The 22891-nt window shown below is 44.3% G+C and overlaps 2 protein-coding genes across 2 annotated transcripts in view; one reads left to right on the forward strand and one right to left on the reverse strand.

Annotated features, from left to right (window-relative positions):
* Window positions 1-564, forward strand: part of LOC144598986 (SH3 domain-binding glutamic acid-rich protein-like) — a 36851-nt gene extending 36287 nt beyond the window's left edge. Inside the window, exon 11 of the mRNA XM_078409676.1 lies at window positions 523-564. Within this exon, the coding sequence (XP_078265802.1) occupies window positions 523-549 (27 nt within the window). The 3' untranslated portion in view covers window positions 550-564. The remainder of the gene's footprint in view (window positions 1-522) is intronic.
* A 3023-nt stretch (window positions 565-3587) lies between these two features.
* Window positions 3588-15033, reverse strand: LOC144598460 (SH3 domain-binding glutamic acid-rich-like protein 3). The gene is made up of 3 exons (XM_078408602.1): window positions 14986-15033; window positions 5434-5601; window positions 3588-3695 (listed from the first exon to the last, which is right to left on the reverse strand). Exons 1-3 carry the CDS (start codon window positions 15031-15033, stop codon window positions 3588-3590), a joined length of 324 nt encoding a protein of 107 aa, XP_078264728.1.
* Between the last annotated feature and the right edge of the window lie 7858 nt (window positions 15034-22891).

Here is a 22891-nt window from a genome sequence, read left to right on the forward strand (position 1 = left end):
AATAATAATGTACAAGTAGCAATTCCAATAACAGAAGTTTTCGCTCGCAGGTTAGGTTGTATTTGGAAAGATCCTTCAATTCCTTTTAATTTTAGAATGCATTTTAAATATCTCAGGATCAGGCGGTCTCATGATTTTTTTTTAAAAATTGCTTTGAAAGGAAAATGGTATTTTCTGCCAAACACGTAAGATATGACATGAATGATAGACAATAGGTGCAGGAGTAGGCCATTCGCCCCTTCGAGCCAGCACCGCCATTCAATGTGATCATGGCTGATCATTCACAATCAATATCCCGTTCCTGCCTTCTCCCCATACCCCCTGACTCTGATATAATTAAGAGCTCTGTCTAGCTCTCTCTTGAAAGCACCCAGAGAATTGGTCTCCACTACCTTCTGAGGCAGAGAATTCCACAGATTTACAACTCTCTGACTGAATACATGATGGTGACCATGTTTTCTTTTAGTTACTGTTTGGGTCCCAGGAAATGTAGTCACTTATTTTCTCTTATTTCTCAATCAGGATGAGGAGGAAGTGGATGAATCTTAAAAAAATATTTTTGCTTTTATATGATTTCATCTGCAAGGGTTTAAGGTAACAAGAAATGTCAAACTTCGGACTAAAAATACATAACAGTTGACATGCCTGTTGATGTTGCTGCTGTGGTTCCAAAACATAACTAGCTTCAGTGAGTGTTGTATCTCTAACATAGCTAGGCATCTGACCATGTATTTGAAGCTTTGAAGTTGACTAATCGCTAAAGCATTCTGCCTTTCTAAAATTCCAAATGCATTTAAAAGCTGTATTGTAAATTAATTATTCACAGTAAGTTGCATCATATCACTGGATCAGCTCTACCAGAATAATGTGTTGGGAACTAATTTGTGCACGTCTGGCTGACTGTGTTTCTCACCAAATAAATACGACTTTGATATTTAAGGCATCCTTTAAAAACACAAAACCATTTATGTTGATTTTTTTACTTTAGTACACTTGTGGAGCATATCGTGTCTCTTCTCAACCCAGTGAATTTCCTGCACATGTCTGTGGCTTGCACTAATTTTTCTTTCCAAATGTTTGGTGTGGTAACTTGAGGTTTAGTGTTCGGTAAATAAATGTCATTCCCTTAATTAAAGATTGTGTGGTGGAATGACTTGAATGTAGCTCACGGCTTTTCCTTTTTGGTTTTAGTAAAACGCTGTTATTTATTTGCTTCGGGAAATTGCATGCGATTATCCATGACTGCAATGTTCATGTTTCTTTCTGCAGTTGATTTCAATTTTAAATTGTGATACACTGGGGATATAATATTTTGACCTTTGTGTGAAATGCAAAATCCTATGGGATGTTTTACGTATTTGATACTGCATTAATTGAAATGAAGTTGATGGGTAGTAATACATGCTGGTACCTGTATAATAAATTATACTTTGTGTGGGATATCCGTTCGGAGAATGTTCCTTCCTTTCCTCAGCCCAGATCCAAATACTAAGTTAATCATGTTGGATACTTGTTCTGTAAACCAATCTAAAGAGATTTGGTCAGCAACTATGAACTACTCTGTATATTAGCTTTGAATGCCAGTTTATTTCTGGGAGAATGTATAAAAAACTATTTGAAGGAACTGGCGCGGAGTAAGTGGTTTCAGAACGCAGCTATTTTGATTTCTGTAGTTCAGTTTTGTTCCGTTTAATTAAACTTCTGTTTTTCTTTTGTTTCTTGTTTTTAGGAAGCAGAGGCCCTTGCAGGACAAGTGTAGGGACTTGACCCAGGAACATTCGACCACCTATGGTGATCTCAGAAAACATGTTGGCACTGCCCCCAAAACATTTCTTCAATTGAAAGCATGGATTTCTACGGAGGCGTAGCCTTCAAACCTCCACCCCCATTTGCAAATATTGAGCCGCAGCCAATCTTTCCATTCCATTTTGTAGATGATTTGGATTCAATGGACTTTGCAGGAGCAAAACACATTTTTTGGAAGTTAATGTGAGCAGTCCCATTTCTATGCATGATTAAACTCTGCTTTTTATTCTGAAAATGTCCTCCTTGGGAATGCCAGTTAGAGCCTTAACTCAAAGCTTGCCTTCAGAAGAGGAACTGCCAATTACTGCAAAAATGTTTTTGACATCTTAATTATGCCAGGTTGCCTATTTTCCTCTTTTGCCAGTGTTCCTTTCACTGAAATCAGTCGCTGTGAATGTTGGAAAGAGTAATTACCGATAAATGATGCAATTAATTTTTTTAAAATAAAATCCCTCTTTCATGATTTTTTTTAGTGTTTCATTAAACAGAGGAAAGGTTTAATCATAGTAGAAACGAGGAACTGCAGGTGCTGGTTTAGCAAGGAAAGGCAAACCTTGGTGGGTCAGGTAACATCATTGGAGAGCAGCAAGGTTCACAGATGGGGGTACATTGGGAGAGGGTCTTGCAGAACCCCCGTCGGAGAGAGGAGGAAAACTTCTTCAGTGTTCTCAAACTTAATCAAACTCTGAAGGGTCACCTATCCATATTCTCCAGGGATACTGCCTGACCCACTGAGTTACTCCAGCACTTTGTGTCTATCAAAGGTTTAATCATGTTATTCTCTGGCAAGGTTTGATCTTAGGATTTATTTATATTCATCCGAAATGTGGCTCCAGTTACTTCCATTTCTAAAGAGCAAGTTTGTCTTGTCGTGAGATAGCTGCCAATATTAGTCCTCCATTCACATTTCGTACAGCTGCACATTTTCCAATTTCATATTGGGATTGGGAAGTACTTCAATTATGTTAAATGAACCCCAGTATGAACACACTCCTGAAATAAACAGCACCAGTTTTCCCGTTTACATTATTTTGAAATTTTAATCGATTAAAGTTGTTTTATTAATGTAAGTTTATTGGCCTTTCCTGACACATCAGATTGTGAATTCTGGACTGTGGACTTCTTTGTGACTTTGATTTAGCTTATTTTCTCATTTTCTTGCATTGGTTCTCGCTCAGTCCATCAAGGAAATGTTTTCTTCGGCATTTCCACCAGTCCCATTCCCTCAGCCTTATACCTTGTAAAGTATTCTCTCTGATACTCTGATGTAATTCCTGCATTTGATTTCTTTCCCAGCTGCTAGAAAAATATCCATTGCAATAGTTTAAGGCATAATGCCTAGAGTAGCACTCTGACTATGTTCACAACACAGAGCACTGCACAAGAACTCAACAGGTCAGCCAGCATCCGTGGAGGGAAAGGATAGGTATCAAGGTTCCAGCTTCTGCAGTTTCTTGTATCTACAGTGAAGATGTTACAGGATCAGCAGCCTAGATATTGAAAGGATGTTGTTTGAATCTTACTATCCTGGACATTGCTTCTAACTGTTCTGAAATCTCAACTATCTGAATTCAGGAGGACTGATGTGTAATGCAATTGTTGAGGTTGTCTCAACTCATGCTGTCACCAAAAATTCTAATTTCTACCAGAAATTAAAAAATAAAAAGTCTAGTAATTTTAATTTTGACTGTTACACTAAAGGACCAATGTGATGTCAATAAGACAGCAGGAATGAACTACAGTGAGCAGCATTAGACCCATCATTACAGATTTCCACAGCATCATTTTGATGTAATCTGTTGAAGGTTTATGGCTGTGTTTCTTTCTCTCAATTTTAAGAAGTCATCAATTTCATCATTCTCCACAGCTTCGTAAAATTGATTATAATCCTGCAACAAAAAAAAAACCTGCAGTGAATTTAAAATAGTATTAATTTGCACATGCTGAAATATCTCCTCAGAAATTTGGTCAAATAAACCTAATTACACTGCTTGTCAAAATTAGGCAATGTGCTAAGAGTTAGTGGTCGACTTTAGGAGCAGAGAAACACCCCTGTCCATCAGTGATTTGGATGTGCAGTTTACCAAGGAGCACAAATACCTTGGAGTGTACCTGGACAGTAAACTGGATTGGTCCAGGAACGCTGGAGCCTTGTACACGAAGGGACAGAGCCAGCAGCACTTTTTGAGATGGCTCTGCTCCTTCAATGTCTGCATTAAGATGCTGCAGATGTTCTACCAATTGGGGGTGGAGTTGGATTCATGGGAGGTGGTCTTGGAGGGGAGGATGGTCTTCAAACTGCAGAGCATCTTGGACAATACAGCTCACCTCCTCCATGACACACTGGTCAACCTGAGGAGTACCTTCAGCAACAAACTGGTTCCACCAAGATGCAGTACAGAACACCACAGGAGATCCTTCTTTCCTGTGGTGATCAAACTGTACAACTCATCCCCCTTCTGTCAAGGGGTGGAATGACTACCCTCTTTCCCCCACCCCCTGCCAATTTTTGCATATCCCCAATCCTTTCCAATCGTCATTTTAATTTTATGTATCTTGTGTTTTATGACTGTTGGCAGATTAATTTCCCTCCGGGTATAAATAAAGTAGTGTAGGAGGGGATGAGTTTTGCTGTATGTTGGGGTGCCTAGTAAAGCAGGCTACTAAAACTTGGTCAAGCATCCTTTCGTCGGCCATTGCAAAACAAAATCTGGACTTGACAATGTAGACTGTGTTTATCCAATGGTCTCTATAGATGAGGGACATCATTGCATGACCCAAGATGGAACACCCGTTGCTCTTGTCCATCAGTACTTCCAGTTGAAACATTGCTTCATCAACAGCTGTGGCACAGTGGCGCAGCAGTTGTGTTGCTGCCTTACAGCACCAGAAACCCAGGTTAGATCCTGACTATGGGTGCTGTCTGTATGGAGTTTGTACATTCTCCATGTGACCGCGTGGGTTTTCCCCGGGTGCCCCGGTTTCCTCCCACATTCCAAAGACGTGTAGGTTTGTAGATAAGTTATCCCCAGTGTGGAGGATGGAACTAGTGATCGGTGGGCCAAAGAGCGTGTTTCCATGTTGAATCTCTAAACTAAACTCCTTCATGATTATTTGATCCTCCGAAAAATAAATGCAGTAGAAAGTGAAATGCAACTTTCATTTAAAAGAATGAACATTAAAAATACATTTTTATTTTAATGTTGCTGGTTAAGCTTCCAGAGGCCTAGATTATTGAAAGATTTGAAGTTAAATCCTCCTGTGCAACTAAAAACCAAGCCTTTGGAATAACTAATAAATGCTGACTTTCAGTCGTGTCTACAAGGAGTTTAGAGAGATGCGGTATGAAAACAGGTGCTTCCACCCACCGAGTCCACACCGACCAACGATCACCTATACCTTAGATCTATGTAAGACCCAGTTTTGTACCCTACACATTAGAAGCAGTTTACAAAAGCCAGTTAACCTACAAACCTGCACGACTTTGCAATGTGGGTGGAAACTGGAGCCCGGAGAAAACCGATGTGGTCACAGACAACTTTTCGTTGAATTAGTTACATAAAATAGTCTGCACCCATTTGAGAGAGCAACAGGGCTTCAATTAAAGTGGAATTAATGATCTCTTACCCCGCAGTAATTGTTGCCATTGAATATTTGTGGTGGAAGTGCATGTGGGTCACCTGCCCTACTCCTCATTTCCTCCAGCAGTGCTTCGCTGACTGAGATATCTATCGGCTTGTAATTTATCCCCTTTATTTCCAGCACCCTTTCCACTTCCAACTGTTGAGACCTTAACTGGGGTTAGAAAAGAATGTGTAAATGACTGAAATGGAAAAACATTTGCCATCTGCAAATCTTGTGTAAAGTGTCTTTTACTGGAGCTTTTTAAGAGTACTGAATATATTTCAAAAGGAATATTTAAGATTCATTCCAGGTACCTGGCTTGTTATGCATGGCAAAATTACCTGAAATTAGATACCAGACATTTCCTCGATCAAAGTCAAGATACTTTTCTGTTTTTTTTAGTAAAGTTAAAATGGGATTTTTTGTTTCAGTTCACCGTTTTCATGAGGGTGTGATGTTGGCAAAGCCAGCAGATATTTCCAATCTCTAATTGCCCTTGAGCCATCTTCCTGGACCACTGGAGTGTGTCTTGTGAAGATACTCCCACAATATTTTTGGGTAGGGAGTCTTTTTCATGACACTGAAGAGATTAAGAAAAACTTCTAAGTTGGGATTTTATGTGACTTGGAAAGGTCCCTGCAAAGGCTCCAGGCTTAGCCCACCCATCTGCCAATCACACCTCACCTGTATTGACCTATTCTGAAGAAAGCTGGGGTAACTCAGTTGGCCAGACAGCATCTCTGGAGAAAAGGAATAGGTGACTTTTCAGGTTCAGATCCTTCTTCAGCCTGAAGAAGGTTCTTGACCCACAACGTCACCTATTTTGTGTCCAGCATTTTGTCTATCTCCAACCTATCACTTGCCAGGCTTTGTTCCACCTCCACTCTTTCCCAACTGTCCCTCCCCTCCCCTACTACAATCAGCCTGAAGGAGAATACATGAAATGTTGGCTATTCATTCCCTCCACAGATGCTGCCTGACCAGTTGAGTTACTCCAGGACTTTGTGCTGTAGAGTCATACAGCACTGAAACAGGCCCTTTGGCCCAATTTACCTACGCCAACCAAGATGCCCCAACACGCTTTTATTGTGATGCCGCAACAGAAAGTTGCCCCTCAGATTCATATTAAACACTGCACCTCTTTCCTCTGGTTTTTGATTCCACTACCCTGGGTAAAAGGCTCTCTGCATTCACCTTGTCTATTCCCCTCATGATTTTATACACTCTGAGATTACCCCTCAGCTTCCTGCTTTCCGAAGAATAAAGTCCTAACCTACCCAACCCACTAGCTCAGCCCCTCAAGGTGCAATTCAGGATTGTATTTACCCTGGAAGGTTAGTTATGGATGCTAGATCATGAGATGAACTTCATGGTGATGGTGGAGGTGGATAATGTTTTGAAAGATTGGGTGAGGGGGGGGGGGGGGGGGGGGGGGGGTTAGTCTGGAGATACAGCATGGAACAGGCACTTTGGCCCTCCAACCAGTAATTCTCACATATTAACACTATTCTACACACAATAGGGGTAATTTTATATTTAAACCAAGCCAATTAACCTACAAACCTGTATGGCTTTGGAGTGTGGGTGGGAAAACGATGATCTCTGAGAAAACCTACACAGTCACGGGCAGAATGTACAAACTCCATATAGATAGCACCTGTCGTCTGGATCGAACCCGGGTCTCCGGTGCTGTAAGCAGTGTAAGGTGGCAACTCTACCGCTGTGCCACCCCCGGCTAGGGGAACTGGCACAGAAGAGTTGAAGCCACCATAGATCATATTTAGTGGAGGAGAAGGCTTGAGGTGCCTGTTGCCAACTCCTACTCCTATTTTCTTGTCTTCTTCTCTTTATGGTGCTGTTGGAGGACAGTAGGAAGTCTTCGTTACTTTCTGTGCCTTGAACCCCAAGAAAGGTCCTGACCTGAAACATCACCCATCCTTTTTTTCCAGAGATGCTGACTGACCCGTTAAATTACTTCAGTACTTTGTGTCTTTCCCCTGCACTCAGCGTGTGCATTATATTGGAGTCCAGCTGTCATCTTTCCAAAACAGGCAGAATTACAGTGCATCTCCTGCCAATACTATGCAGCTCCATTTATCTGTTTGAAAGGTTTTTATGAGATGTTGGGGGATCTGGCCATATGTTTGCAGAGTGGGTAGTTTCTGAGGAAGCTCTAACCTTCATTAAAAGTAAGTAAGTCAGCTCCTGTCAGATATATATTTTAAAAAAGGTTGCAAGGATTAAGTCTTCTTGTTTATGAATATAGTTCTAAGTATCATGTTGCTGTCTCGGGAGTGTATGTGGAACAGAATCTGCTAGGGATAGAGTCTGGGCCAAGCTCAGACTAAATCAGAATGCATTGAAACCAGTCAGCGCAATAAATACCTTTTAATCCCTTGTTTAAAATGGTGAAATATTCCAATTAAAATGGTGAAAGGAAGAATATTTCCATTTAAAAAAAAACATGGGATATATAGGTTGTAAAAACCAGCAATGCTTGTAAATTAAAGATATTTTCTTTCAAGTACTATTGTTCCAAGATGCATATAGAGGATACAAATATCTTAGAAATAGATTCAAGATACAGAAATGTTTTTGTTGGGTATAATTATTGTGATTTCTCACTCAAATATATATTTTTTTAATTTCCACACGACCCCATCGCATATTCTATCAGTGTTATTGAGTCACACAACATGGAAACAAGCCCTTTGCAAATCAAAATGTCCATCTCGCTGGTCCCATTTGCCAGTGTTTAACTCGTATCCTCTCAATCTTTCTTATCCAGTTGCTTGTCCAAATGTAATTTAAATGCTTCAACCACTTCCTCTGTCCCATGTATGCACTACCCTCTGTGTGGAAGAAGTTGCCTCTCAGGACTACCATCCCCCCCCCCCCCCCCCCCCCCACACACACACATCCCCATTCCTCATCTCCCTGATACGGCTCAGGTATCAGACCACTGGAGGAATATGGTTGTTAGTTTCTAAAGTTCCAAATTGGAGGTCAATCAGTTTAATGCTAGTGGTGGTAGGGTATGATTAATTCAGGCAGCACAGTGGTGCAGCGACAGAGACCCAGGTTTGATCCTGACTACAGAGTTTGTACGTTCTCCTTGTGACTGCGTGGGTTTTCTCTGGGTGCTCCGGTTTCCTCCCATGTTCCACAGACATGCAGGTTTGTAGGTTAATTGTCTTCTTTAAATTGTCCTTCGGGTGTAGAATGCAAAACTGGGGGTAACTGAACCAGTGTACAGGTGATCGATGATCTGCGTGGACTCTGTGGATGAAGAGCCTGTTTTCATGTTGTATTTCTAAACGTGATTGAACAAAAATAATTGTCACTTTGAAAGATGTGGGTTCTTACAGGAAGACATGAACAAAAGGCAAATCATGTTTGTGGAAGTAGTGATTAAGTGGTAGCAGAGGGGGCAGTTTTCATTAGAGTTCAAAATGTATTTACTGAATTACCACCTAACAGAGCTTTTCAGCAAATATGAAGATCTTGGTTATGAAATTGACAGAGATAAATAGGCTTGGTGAATATCTTTTTTTTTCAAACTGGAGAGAGTCTAGGTGGGAGAGTCTAGGACCAGGTGGGGGAGTCTAGGACCAGAAGCCTAATTCTACTCCTATAACTTGTGAACGCCGACCAGCGATCCCCGCATCATCCTACAGACTAGAAACATTTTACAATTTTTATTGAAGCCAATTAACATACAAACCTGTGCATCTTTGGTGTGTGGGAGGAAACCAGAGCTCCCGGAGAGAACCCATGAGGAGAACGTACAACCTATGAGTGAGACCGCACCTGGAGTATTGTGTACAGTTTTGGTCTCCTAATCTGAGGAAAGACGTTCTTGCCTTAGAGGGAGTACAGAGAAGGTTCACTTCCCTGGGATGGCAGGACTTTCATATGAAGAAAGACTGGATAGACTAGGCTTATACTCGCTGGAATTTAGAAGACTGAGGGGGGATCTTATTGAAACATATACAATTCTTAAGGGGTTGGAGAGGCTAGATGCGGGAAGATTGTTCCCGATGTTGGGGAAGTCCAGAACCAGGGGTATAAGAAAATAACTGCAGATGCTGGTACAAATCGATTTATTCACAAAATGCTGGAGTAACTCAGCAGGTCAGGCAGCATCTCGGGAGAGAAGGAATGGGTGACGTTTCGGGTCGAGACCCTTCTTCAGACCAGGGGTCACAGCTTAAGGATAAGGGGGAAGTCTTTTAGGACCGAGATGAGAAAACATTTCTTCACACAGAGAGTGGTGTCTGTGGAATTCTCTGCCACAGAAGGTAGTTGATGTAAGAAGTGCGGACTTCACAATGTCGTTAACTTCTAAAGTATTTATTAAGAACACAAGCCGGGAGCAAATGAGTAAACGTCCGCACAGTACACCACAGTTTCGAAGCCTGCCTAATCTACAAAGCAAAACTAAACATCGGTTTCAAAACAAATACCAGTCATGGATCATGGATCTGGTTGGCAATCTGAAAGCCAGACATGGATCAATCCGAATAAACGGATTGATCTACATCTTCCCTTTTTTCAGACTAAAAAAACCACAGCTACTCTCTAGCATTCCAATACACAACAGTACAGCACAAAACAGAATGCAATTGCAAAAACAGCAGTAATGGGAATATAATAGCACATATTGTAGTAGCAGCAAGCGTCCTGGGAGTCTCTAGACATAGTCCTTATATCTAGGGTTGGGCTTACAAATCCGCCCCGCATGAGTCCGATACGGCCCCTCAGAGGTACCCCTCGCTGGAGATGATGCGACCGGCATGGGCTTCCCCGGGGATCGTGCCACAGGCCTCATAGGCGATTTGGATGTCGGAGGCAGCTCCACGGATGGTGCGTTCACCGATGTTGAATTTGTCTCCTTCGCAAGGGGCAGCTCTCGAGCTGTGGGTGACGAATAATAGTCACCTCCTTCCGGCCATAGCACATCGTCCGGGTCATCGGGCAACCCGTTTAAATCCCACTGAGATGGCATCGGTTCATTTACCGGTAAGATGTGTCTCCGGTTCCGCCTGTATAGACCTCCATCAGATTGAACGAGGTAAGATCGGGGCTCCGCGCAGACCCCCTTGACAATACCCTTGCGGTCGTATCCCTTCGGGGACTGCAGCCGGACGACCTGACCCTCTGACAGCGGGGGTAAAGGGCGACTGGATCGGTCGTAACTAACCTTCTGGGTCAGTCGCTTTTGGTGCAGTCGAGCCTGAATGGTGGAAGGTTCGTAGACCTCCGGCTGGAGCTGCTGCTTCGAAACGGGCAAGGTGATGCGTGTCCTCCTGGACATCAGGCGCTGAGCCGGGGAGCCCAGAGTTGAGTCTCGCGGAATGTTGCGGAGATTAAGAAGGTCTAGGAAAATGTCCGAACCTGACCTGCTGGACTTCTCGAGGGCCTGCTTCGCGCTGCGGACCGCCCGCTCTGCCAACCCGTTCGACTGCGGGTACTCTGGACTGCTGGTGATGTGTCGAAAGCCCCAACGCTTCGCAAAGTCCTGGAAGCGCTGGCTTGAAAACTGTCCAGCATTGTCGGAGATTAGAGTGCAAGGTGCCCCATGGACCGAGAAGTGCCTGCGGAGCTTCTTGACTACTGTCGCGGATGATGTGGAGTGGAGCACATCGATTTCGAACCAACCAGAGTAGGAGTCCACCAAAACCAAGTACTGGTGCCCATGCCAATCGAAAAGGTCTGCGGTGGAGCCGAGAGCTCGCTAAAATTGGGGATGAACTTCCCGAGATAGTTGACCATGCCTAAAAACCGCTGTAGGCCGGTAACATCTGTCGGCGCCGCCATCGCACTGATGGCCACCGTCTTGGAGGGGTCAGCCTTGAGCCCCTCACTGGTAAAGACATGTCCCACGTACTTCACCTGGTCAACACGGAACCGACACTTGCGGGGGTTGAGCTTCAGGTTGACCTCTCTGGCACGCTCAAGCACCCTCTTTAAATTATCATCGTGCTCCTGCACATTCTTGCCAGCAATGATGATATCGTCCACGATGATGGAGCACGGCAAGCCATCAAAAATTTGTTCCATAGTTCGTTGGAAAACCTCACTGGCCGAGCTGATGCCAAACGGCATGCGAAGGAAGCGGTAGCGCCCAAACGGAGTGCTGAAGGTAGTTAGCAGGGATGAGACATTGTCCAGGGGAATTTGCCAAAACGAGTTCTTGGCGTCGAGCACTGAAAAGACAGAAACCTTGCCCATGCGAGCAGCTACCTCTTCCACGGTGCGCATGGGGTGGTGCGGCCTCCTCAGAGAGGCGTTCAGGTCCCTGGGGTTAATGCAGATCCGGAGCTCTTGTTTGTCTTTCTTAGCGGCAACTACCATTGAGTCACCCAGTCCGTAGGATCCGTAACGGGCGTGATAACTCCAAGCACTGCCATCCTGTCCAATTCAGCCTTGACCCGGTCCCGCATTGCAACGGGGACACGGTGGGCAGGACGCACCACAGGGCGCGCGTCCGGGTCTAAAGCAATGGAGTACGTGACCGGCAGCCTGCCCAGCTCATCGTCGAAAAGGTCATGGTATGCAGAGAGGATGCGCTGCGTGGAGTTAGGGCTAGGAGCCAGTTGATGCACGGCCTCGCTAAACGTGACCAGTCCCATGTCAGTGCAGGCAGCGGATCCCAACAGTGTCTCTACATCGCCCCTGACAACGTAGAATCGCAACACTTGCGATTTGTTCCGGAGACTACACAGCAGCTTGACCTGCCCAATAGGGTTGACGTGACTGCCACCGTACGCCACAAGGGTGGCACTGCAGGTGGATAGTTTCTCTGCCTCCCTGGGATTCCGAACACGGAGGAATTCAGTCTCAGATACAACATTACATTTGGCCCCAGTGTCAATTTTCATTTCCAGAGCATGGCCGTTCACCATCACTGTGGCCATGGGTTCGCTGTTCCAAGCACCAACCCCCACAGTGGAATGCACAAGCAGCTCGATACCGTCGACCTTGGGCCCTCCGTCTGAACTGTTATCAGAGGATTCTGATAAGGGCTCCGGCAGGACCAGGTGCACAGGTTTTTTAGGTATTTTCGCGGGGGCATCGCGAGCCCTGGACCTGCAAAATCTCCAGAAATGGTTCCTCCTTCTGCAGCCGTGGCAGATTTGGCCAAAGGCAGGACATTTCTCCCTGTTCGTGACATGAGAGCCCCCACAGTTAGAACAGTTTGTAACAAATCCTTGCTTATCTCGTTGTACGTACCAAGGTGTCTCAGGCTTTCGTTGTCTTGGAAACGTAGTCTGGACGGCATCGATTCCCAAGGGTGTGGAATGTTGTGCCCCGGACAGCGTCGCGGCGTTACGGTTGCCAATTTCGTAGTTTGCACAGAAAGAGACAGCTTTGTCCAGAGTCAAAGCAGGGTCGCGGATAAGCTTTCTCCTTAATTTATCGTTCGCAAGCCCACACACCAGCCTGTCCCTCACAAACTCGTCGCAGAGTTGTCCAAACCCGCAGCCCTTGGCTGCCTTTTTAATAGCACACAGAAACGATTCAACTGTCTCACCGTCATTCTGGTGACGAGAGAAAAACTTCACCCGCTCCACAATGGGGTTCGTCCGAAGAAGGAGGAACCATTTCTTTGGGGCTTTCGTCCGAGGTTCGCAAAGCTGGCGAAACTTTCTTATCAAACACTCCGGGTCCTCTGCCGATTCCGCAGGGGTCACAACCGAAGGTGCATCGCCTACCGGGGGATGAACAATCTCCTCCGCGTAGACGAATTGCTGCGCTCGCTCGTAAGCCTCATCTCCCGCGAGATTGAGGAGCATGTAGGCCCGAGCCGTGGCAGGTTTGTCGTGATGGACGGCACGAATAAACACATTATACTGCCTCTCGAAGAGGCGCCAACGCTCACCGATCTGGTCGTCGAAGACGAGAGGGTCCGGTTGTCGGAATGTCCCAGCCATGTTATAACAGTAGAAATGAGCTGAAACAAATCCACAGTACTCCTGACACCATGTAAGAAGTGCGGACTTCACAATGTCGTTAACTTCTAAAGTATTTATTAAGAACACAAGCCGGGAGCAAATGAGTAAACGTCCGCACAGTACACCACAGTTTCGAAGCCTGCCTAATCTACAAAGCAAAACTAAACATCGGTTTCAAAACAAATACCAGTCATGGATCATGGATCTGGTTGGCAATCTGAAAGCCAGACATGGATCAATCCGAATAAACGGATTGATCTACAGTTGAGGCCAGTTCATTGGCTATATTTTGGCTAAAGGGATCAGGGGGTATGGAGAGAAGGCAGGTACAGGTTACTGAGCTGGATGATCAGCCATGATCATCATCATCATCATCATATATATACAGCCGGAAACAGGCCTTTTCGGCCCTCCAAGTCCGTGCCGCCCAGCGATCCCCGTACATTAACACTATCCTACACCCACTAGGGACAATATTGAATGGCGGTGCAGGCTCGAAGGGCCGAATGGCCTACTCCTGCACCTATTTTCTATGTTTCTACAAACTGTGTGTAGTTTCGGGATCTGTAGTTTCTGGATCGAACCCGGGTCTCTGGTGCTGCGAGGCAGTAACTCTACCGCTGTGCCACTGTGTTGTCTCTCAATTTATTTATTACTCTCAAGTGTACCAAGGTACAGCAAGAAGCTTTTGTTTGTGTGCTATCCAGTCAAAGAAAATGCCATACATGAACAAAAAAGACCATGCATAATGAAAGCTGGGGAGCAGGTCTGAAGAAGGATCACGACCCAAAACGTCACCCATTCCTTCTATCCAGAGGTGCTGCCTTTCCTGCTGGGTTACTCCAGCATCTTGTGTCTATCTTGTGGTTTAAACCAGCATCTGCAGTTCCTCCCTACACATTACTCCAGCATTTTGTGCCTACTTATGCATAGGGAAAGAGCAGGTAAATAGGACTAATAAGATAGCTCGCACAAAGTGTCACAGAGGGACCATGGGTCTAGTGGCTTCCTCTGTACTGCGTCGTGCCACGAGTCTCTGAATCTCTCTGGAGAGACCAATCCTGCAGCCCTGGGTAAAGCCAACTAACCTGTCACACGGTGAAATTAACAGGGCAGCAACGTTGTGCGATGTCAGGGGGCTGGTTTCCCCATTCATCCAGAGATCCCAGAGACGTGTTTGGTTTCAAATTTACTCAGATTCCTTTCAAGTTTCCCCTCATTGTTATAAATTATTTGGGTGATTCCTTTCAAAACTATATCCTAGATTTATCCAAGGTAATATAAATCTCTCTTTTCTGTTTATTTTCTAACTACCCAAAAACGATCAAGATTGATTTCCATTGGGTAAAATTGAGGAACCTTGGGTTCTATGTAGTGTTAACTAGGGACCCTCTAGCACCGTACATTTAATTAGATTTTATCAATGCCTGACATGGTAAATGTTATCGATACTCGCAATATTTCGGGAAAAAAACTGCAACGATGTTGAAACAACATTGGTTTGCCAGTAATCCTGGGGGGAAAAAATGTGGTCGTTTTTGCGAGAAGTGTCGCCCTCTAACCGGGATTTCGATTCATTACAACGTGCTGCACTTACCACACTCGATGCCGAGACACTGGAGATGTAAAGTTGGACATCAGACATGGCTCGCCTCACCTTGCCAAGGGAATGCCCCGCTATTTATGAACCCACCGCCACGGCAACCGGGAGCTTGGTTCTGTCCGTTAACCGTGTAATTGTCGGAATTACAAGAGATTCTACGAACAGAATGGAAATGAATGCAAGGAACTGCAGATGCTGGAATCTTGAGCAAAGCACAAATTGCTGAAGGAACTCCTGATTTAAGTTTAGGTTTTATATTGTCACATATCATATGGTCATAGGGTCATAAGTGATAGGAGCAGAATTGGGCCATCCGGCCCATCAAGTCTACTCTGCCATTCAATCAAGGCTGATCTATCTCTCCCTCGTAACCCCATTCTTCTGCCTTCTCTCCATAATCCCTGACACACGTACTAATGTACCGACGTACAGTGAATAACTTTGTTTTGCATGCTATCCAAATAGATCAGATATACTATACAGATACAATCAGTTCAAACTCAAGTTCAATAGATAGGGCAAAGTGGAAGATACAGAGTGAAAAATATATAGTTGTCAGCATTGTAGCATACCTGTTCTATGGACAAAGTCCAATGTCCTCAATGGGGGAAATCTGCAGTTTCTTGGAGTGTGAAGACCCTGAAACATCATCTACCCATTCCCTCCACAGGTGCTGTCTGACCTGCTGTGTTACTCAGACACTTTGTGTTTTGCTAAATGAAAGCCTAGCAATTTTGGAGTCGCAGTTACACAGTTACACACCAGGAAAACTGCCTCTTTATCCCATCTCTTCCAGTGTTGACGGAGCTAAGCATGGACAACATTTAGTGAAGGAATAATGGAAAGTACCATTCATGCTACGAAGTGCCAGTGAATGACTATCTCCAGAGGTTTACCAAAGCCCAAGGCCTCCTCCCCCCACCTTCAATTTCGCAGTTCTTCATTGACCAGAAACTCAACTAGGCCAGCTGCATATTTATAGTGGCTAAAAAAACATGTTAGATAGAGTCCTACAGCGTGAAAACAGGCCCTTCGGCCCAACTTGCCCACACCGGCCAACATGTCCCATCCACACTGGTCCTACCTGCCTGCGTTTGGCCCATATCCCTCTAAACCTGTCCAATCCATGTACTTGTCTGATTGTTTCTTAAACGTTGCGATAGTCTCTGCCTCAACTACCTCCCCTTGCAGCTCGTTTCATACACCCACCACCCTTTGAAAATATTAGCCTTCAGATTCCTATTAAATCTTTCCCGTTCACCAACCTGTGTCCTCTGGTTCTCGATTCCCCTATTCTGGGCAAGAGACTTTGTGCGTCGATCCGATCTATTTCTCTCATCATTTTATACACCTTTATAAGATCACTCCGTATCCTCCTCCGCTCCAAGGAATAGAGTGCCAGCCTGTTCAAACTCTCCCTATAGCTCAGACCCTCGAGTCCTGGCAACATCCTCAAAAATCTTTTCTGTTCCCTTTCCAACTTGACAACATCTTTCTTGTGACATGTTGTCCAGAACTGAACACAATACTCTAAATATCACAGATATTTGATACATTCATTATCAAACTTCCTCACTTATGATGTGCATTCGACACCAACACCATTGTCAAGTTTGAAGACGACACAATGGTGATCACCAACGGTGATGAAACAAAATACAGGGTGGAGGCGGATTGGTGCTCTGATAACAACCTGTCCCTAAATACCACCAAGTCCAAGGAGCTGATCATCAACTTCCGTAGGTCACACAAGGGGAATTCGCCCCGATCTTTATCAACGGGGACAGTGTGGAGAGAGTGTCCAGCTTCAAGTTTCTGGGCACTCACATTTTGGAGGACCTAACATGGTCCAATAACATTGCTGCGCTGGTCAAGAAGGCACAGCAACGACTGTTCTACCTAAGAACACTGAAAAAGTCTGGTCTACCCCAACAGCTGCTGATGACCTTCTACCGCTGCACCATAGAGAGCATCCTAACACATGGCATCCCTGTGTGGCATCTCAGCTGCACGGAGGCAGAGAGGAAAGCTCTTCAGCGGGTAGTCCATAGAGCTCAGAGGACCATCGGAACACAGCTACCATACTTGGAGGGCATCTACAACACACGATGCCTCAGAAAAGCCACCAGCATCCACAAAGACTCTTCACACCCCTGCAACAGTCTGTTCGAACTTCTACCATCTAGACGATACAAGGCCTTCTAGGCCCACACCTCCAGACTCAGGAACGGCTTCATCCCCAGGGCCATAGCTGCTATGAACCGGTGCTGCTGAGCCGGATGGTCACATCGCACAGTGAACCGGCACAGATCTACTTGCACTTTATTCTGTTTTAAAACTGTTCTAATTTGTTTCATTGAGTTGTTAAAATTAATACTGACTAGCTAATTAATTTATTGCATTGTATGGGAGGCGCATTCCCAATCTCGTTGTACCCCTGTACAATGACAATAAAGATATATTGTATTGTATTGTATTGTAATGAAGATGGGTGGCATTAAGACACCATCCTGAAGAACTCTTGTGGCAATAATACATTTTATGACTGCATTATTGAAATCAGCATGAATTTTCAGTACATTGTTTAAAAACGCAAAGAATGGTTAGTCATGATTTAGAGCAGTAGATTAATACCTAATTCCAGAAGAAAAAGACCACAAAGGAAGTACTCCAACTGAAAAATTCCCTGTATAAGTGAAATATTCTCTTCTGTTTACTGTATTCAATGGTTCACAGTTTAATTTTTGATTAGGGTGGGAATGCATTATACCTGAATCTCCAAAGTTTTGAAAGGATTAAATATGTTTTACATTGTAGCATAGTTCCTCATGGAACTTGAAAATGAGCTGATTTTTTTTTTGTGTTTCTTAACACTTCGGCTAAAAGTCAGTGCATTTTGATTAAAGTAGAAAGGTTGAGAAGCCCTGCTCCTCGTTGGGTCCTTCACTGTCATTGATTGCTTCTCTGACCAGCCCGTGACCCCATGACATTCCGTTGACTGGGGATGTCCGCACAGGGTTTACAAAGGTCAACTGCAATGGTGAACTTTTGCTGACTTTAATTTTCCTTCCAGGCTCAGACCTCTAGTTTCCCATAGGTCAATGGAAGACATGTCATCACTTTTTGTGCTTCTGCCATTGTGGGATCAGATATGCCATTACATCTTTGTGTATTTAGAGAAGGGTGACCAGTGATCAAATCTTCGCTGACTGCGTTGAAAGTATTTAACACTTTCTGTTTACTTAGTGCAGACTCCAATATTGACTTCTTCTCCTGTAATGGATTAAACTTCAATTAAGTCTTCAGCGCCGAGTGATTGCACCAATAACTAATATTCACTCCTGGCAGTGTGGACACAGGGCAGCACGGTGGCGCAGCGGTAGAGTTGCTGCCTTACAGCGCCAGACATCTGTGTTTAATCCTGACTGCGGCAGCTGTCTGTACGAAGTTTGCACGTTCTCCCTGTGACCGCGTGGGTTTTCTCCAAGTCCTCTGGTTTCCTCTCACATTCCAAAGATGGCAGGTTTGTAGGTTAATTGGCTTCTGTAAATTGTCCCTAAATTGTTGAACAGAACTAATGTATGGGTGATTGCTTGTCGGCGTGGACTCAGTGGGCCAACCAGTTTACTCTTAAAAGATGCTGAATTCAATTTTGATGTTTCAACGACTGCATCGAGATTAGCAAGTCAACACAGACATTGGAAAGGTAGACCATGTTCTCAAGAGAGTAAAGAATTGGCTGTAGGTGCTTATTATTGAACAGGTATTATTGAACAACTGGGGTGGCACAGTGGTGTAGTGGTCGAGTTGCTGCCTTAGCACCGGAGACCCGGGTTGGAACCTGACTACAGGTGCTGTCTGTATGGAGTTTGTACATTCTCCCTGTGACTGCGTGGTTTTTCTCCGGGTGCTCCAGTTTCTTCCCGCACGCCAAAGTTTAACTGGTTTGACGGTTAATTGGCTTTGGTAAAATTGTAAATTGTCCCTAGTGTGTAGGATAGTGCTAGTGTATGGGATGATCACTGGTCAACGCGGACTCAGTGGGCCGAAGGGCCTGTTTCCACGCTGTATATCTGAAATCTAAAGTTAAGTCTAAAGATAGTCACCATAAAAAAGAGGTATCCGTAATAGTTACATGCGTCCTTTTATGCTCATTTGCTGAGAAACTGGTACATAGAAACATAGAAACATAGAAAATAGGTGCAGGAGTAGGCTATTCGGCCCTTTGAGCCTGCACCGCCATTCAATATGATCATGGCTGATCATTCAGCTCAGTAGCCTGTACCTGCCTTCTCTCCATACCCCCTGATCCCTTTAGCAAAAAGGGCCACATCTAACTCCCTCTTAAATATAGCCAATGAACTGGCCTCAACTACCTTCTGTGGCAGAGAATTCCACAGACTCACCACTCTCTGTGTGAAGAAATGTTTTCTCATCTCGGTCCTAAAAGACTTCCCCCTTATCCTTAAGCTGTGACCCCTGGTTCTGGACTCCCCCAACATCGGGAACAATCTTCCCGCATCTAGCCTCTCCAACCCCTTAAGAATTTTATATGTTTCTATAAGATCCCCCCTCAGTCTTCTAAATTCCAGCGAGTACAAGCCCAGTCTATCTAGTCTTTCCTCATATGTAAGTCCCGCCATCCCAGGGATCAATCTGGTGAACCTTCTCTGTACTCCCTCTAAGGCAAGAACGTCTTTCCTCAGGTTAGGAGACCAAAACTGCACACAATACTCCAGGTGCTGTCTCACCAAGGCCCTGTACAACTGCAGCAGAACCTCCCTGCTCCTAAACTCAAATCCTCTTGCTATGAATGCCAACATACCATTCGCTTTCTTCACTGCCTGCTGCACCTGCATGCTTGCTTTCAATGACTGGTGCACCATGACACCCAGGTCACGTTGCATCTCCCCTTCTCCCAATCGGTCACCATTCAGGTAATACTCTGCTTTCCTGTTCTTGCCGCCAAAGTGGATAACCTCACATTTATCCACATTATATTGCATCTGCCATGCATTTGCCCACTCGCCTAATCTATCCAAGTCACTCTGCAGCCTCCTAGCATCCTCCTCGCAGCTAACACTGCCACCCAGCTTCGTGTCATCCGCAAACTTAGAGATGTTGCATTCAATTCCCTCGTCCAAATCATTAATACAGAATGTTGAGGTGAAATTTTGCATCTTCTTTTTGCTCTAGCATATATTTCTGCATTTAGCTGAGACCTTAAAGAGAGATGCTGCTGGAAATTATGACTAAATTAACCGTGGATGCTTGACAATAGAAGGTGAAACATTGACATATATCATAGATAGAATTACATTCTCACTGCAGTGAAGAAAACAAAAGAGATCTTTTCAAAGGCAGTGTTTAAAGGATCATCTGGAAATTTCTCGAGGGGTCCTAATAAATACATAATTGAAGATCCTGGGGCAACAGTGTTGACAGCTGCATGAAAAACTAAATCCTGCAGAATTGTTCACTGATTTCAACAGTTTAAGTAATGTGGAGTTCAAAGGAGGTTTGATGAGGTATTTTTTAAAAGGGTGAGAGAAAAAATGTGATTTCCAAACGTTAGGTTCAGATTTAGGTTTGTGACTGTCACATGTATGGAGGTGCAGTGATAATCCAATAGTATTAGAAACAGAAACATAGAAAATAGGTGCAGGAGTAGGCCATTCGGCCCTTCGAGCCTGCACCGCCATTCAATATGATCATGGCTGATCATCCAGCTCAGTAACCTGTACCTGCCGTCTCTCCATACCCCCTGATCCCTTTAGCCACAAGGGCCACATCTAACTCCATTATCTGCATTCAGTATATACAGATATGACTATACATAAATACAATCATGTCAAACACAAGTACAATAGGTTGAGCGAAGGGCAAGATACAAAGTGCAGTATATAGTTCTCAGCATTGCAGCTCGACAGTTCCACAGACAAAGTCCAAAGTCTGCAATGGGGTGAATTGGACAGTATTCTAGCTCATGGATGGGCTATTCAGAAGCCTGAAGACAGCAAGGACGAAGCTGTTCCTGAGACTCGTGGAACGTGCTTTCAAGCTTATGTATCTTTTGTCTGATGGGAGCAGGGAGAAAAAGGAATGACCCGGGACTTTACAGACTTTAGGGATACAGTGCAGAAACAGCCCCTTCAGCCCACCAAGTCCGCACCGACCGGTGATCCCCGAACACCACCACCATCCTACACGCTAAGACAATTTACAATTTTACCGAAGCTAATTAACCGACAAACCTGTGCATGTTTGGAGTGTGGGAGGAAACCGAAGCACACGGAGAAAACCCAAGCAGTCACAGAGAGAACGTACAAACTCCCACAGACGGCACTTGTAGTCAGGATCGAACCAGGGCCTCCGGCGCTGTAAGGCAGCAACTCTACCCCTGCGCCACTATGCCGCCCAGGGAGTTACAAGTCTTTGATTATGTTGCCTGCTTTTCGCAGGCAGCATGATGTGTAGATGGAGCCAATGGCGAGGTATCTGGTCTGTATGATGGACTGGGCTACATCTACCAATTTCTTGTGGTCTTGGGCAGAGCTGTTCCCAAAGCAATCTGATACTGAATGATAATTTCCCCACTTATGGTAGAGTGTATGAAAGTGCTGTGCAGGACAGGAGAATTGAAGGAGTGAATAGTGTGGGGCAGATACTTAGGAACAGACACAGCAGAGTAGTACAGGATTTGTAAAGGATGACAAGATTTTGAATTCAATTTGAGGAACAGAGACAAGTAGATAATCAATGATTGAAAACTAGTGTACTGCAGGGGCACCAAAGTTTATGAGAAGGGGCCTGAGTTGAGGCCTGGATAGAGTGGATGTGGCGAGGATGTTTCCACCAGTGTGAGAGTCTAGAACCAGAGGCCATAGCCTGAGAATAAAACGATGTTCCTTTATAAAGGAGACGAGGGGGAATTTGTTTGGTCAGAGGGAGGTGAATTTGTGGAATTCTTTGCCACAGACTGCTGTAGAAGCCAAGTCAATGGATATTTTTAAGGTGGAGATTGATAGATTCTTGATTAATACAGGTGCCAGGGGTTATGGGGAGAAGGCAGGAGAATAGCATTGAGAGGGAAAGATAGTTTAGGAAAATAACTGCAGATGCTGGTACAAATTGAAGGTATTTATTCACAAAATGCTGGATTAACTCAGCGGGTCAGGCAGCATCTCAGGAGAGAAGGAATGGGTGACGTTTCAGGTCGAGACCCTTCTTCAGAGAGGGAAAGATAGATCAGCCATGACTGAATGGTGGTAAACTTGATGGGCCGAATGGCCTAATTCTGCTCCAATAACTTATGAACTTAAGTGCGATCAGACTGACTGCACAGGGGTGGTCGTGAAACAAATGATAGCTTGGGAGATATGACAATGACTGGTCACAGTATGCGTATTGAAAATGATCATGTGCATCCAGTAAAGCCATCGGTTCATTGTAAATCGGAAAGATATATGAACACTTTAAGGAGGCAAAAGGGTCAATTGCAACATAACCACCCTTGAGGAAGAGCCATGATCTTTACAGTAAATGTTCTGCAGTTAGCCTGATCTAACACTCCATAAATACACCATATCCTTAAAATTTCGGAATGGTAGATTAGGTTAAATTTGCAAACACTACACCAGTCATTTCTAAGAGGGACATTCAGAAAGCAATACATTTAATTTTTAGTAAAGACATTATTAGAAAGAAACACTGTTGTAATTTGACTACACATTGAGTTACAGCACCAGAGAACTATTATCAATAATATTTATCATATGAATAAGATTCTTCACAAAATGACATGTATACAAAATATTAGGTTTCATTTTTTTAAAATCATAGTACAAAGAGAACAATACTGCACAGGAACAGGCCCATTGGCCAACAATGCTTGTGTTGA

The sequence above is a fragment of the Rhinoraja longicauda genome, chromosome 12, assembly GCF_053455715.1.
Source record: "Rhinoraja longicauda isolate Sanriku21f chromosome 12, sRhiLon1.1, whole genome shotgun sequence".
NCBI classification, from domain to species: Eukaryota; Metazoa; Chordata; class Chondrichthyes; order Rajiformes; family Arhynchobatidae; genus Rhinoraja; species Rhinoraja longicauda.

What these genes read in the sequence shown, in the direction of transcription:
- LOC144598460 (XM_078408602.1), bottom strand. Translation starts at nt 15,033, where the DNA reads ATGTCTGATGTCCAACTTTACATCTCCAGTGTCTCGGCATCGAGTGTG. An exon ending in GTGTCTCGGCATCGAGTGTG is followed by an intron (nt 5,602 to 14,985) that starts GTAAGTGCAGCA and finishes TTCTAACCCCAG; the next exon opens with TTAAGGTCTCAACAGTTGGA. An exon ending in ATGGCAACAATTACTGCGGG is followed by an intron (nt 3,696 to 5,433) that starts GTAAGAGATCAT and finishes TTTTTGTTGCAG; the next exon opens with GATTATAATCAATTTTACGA.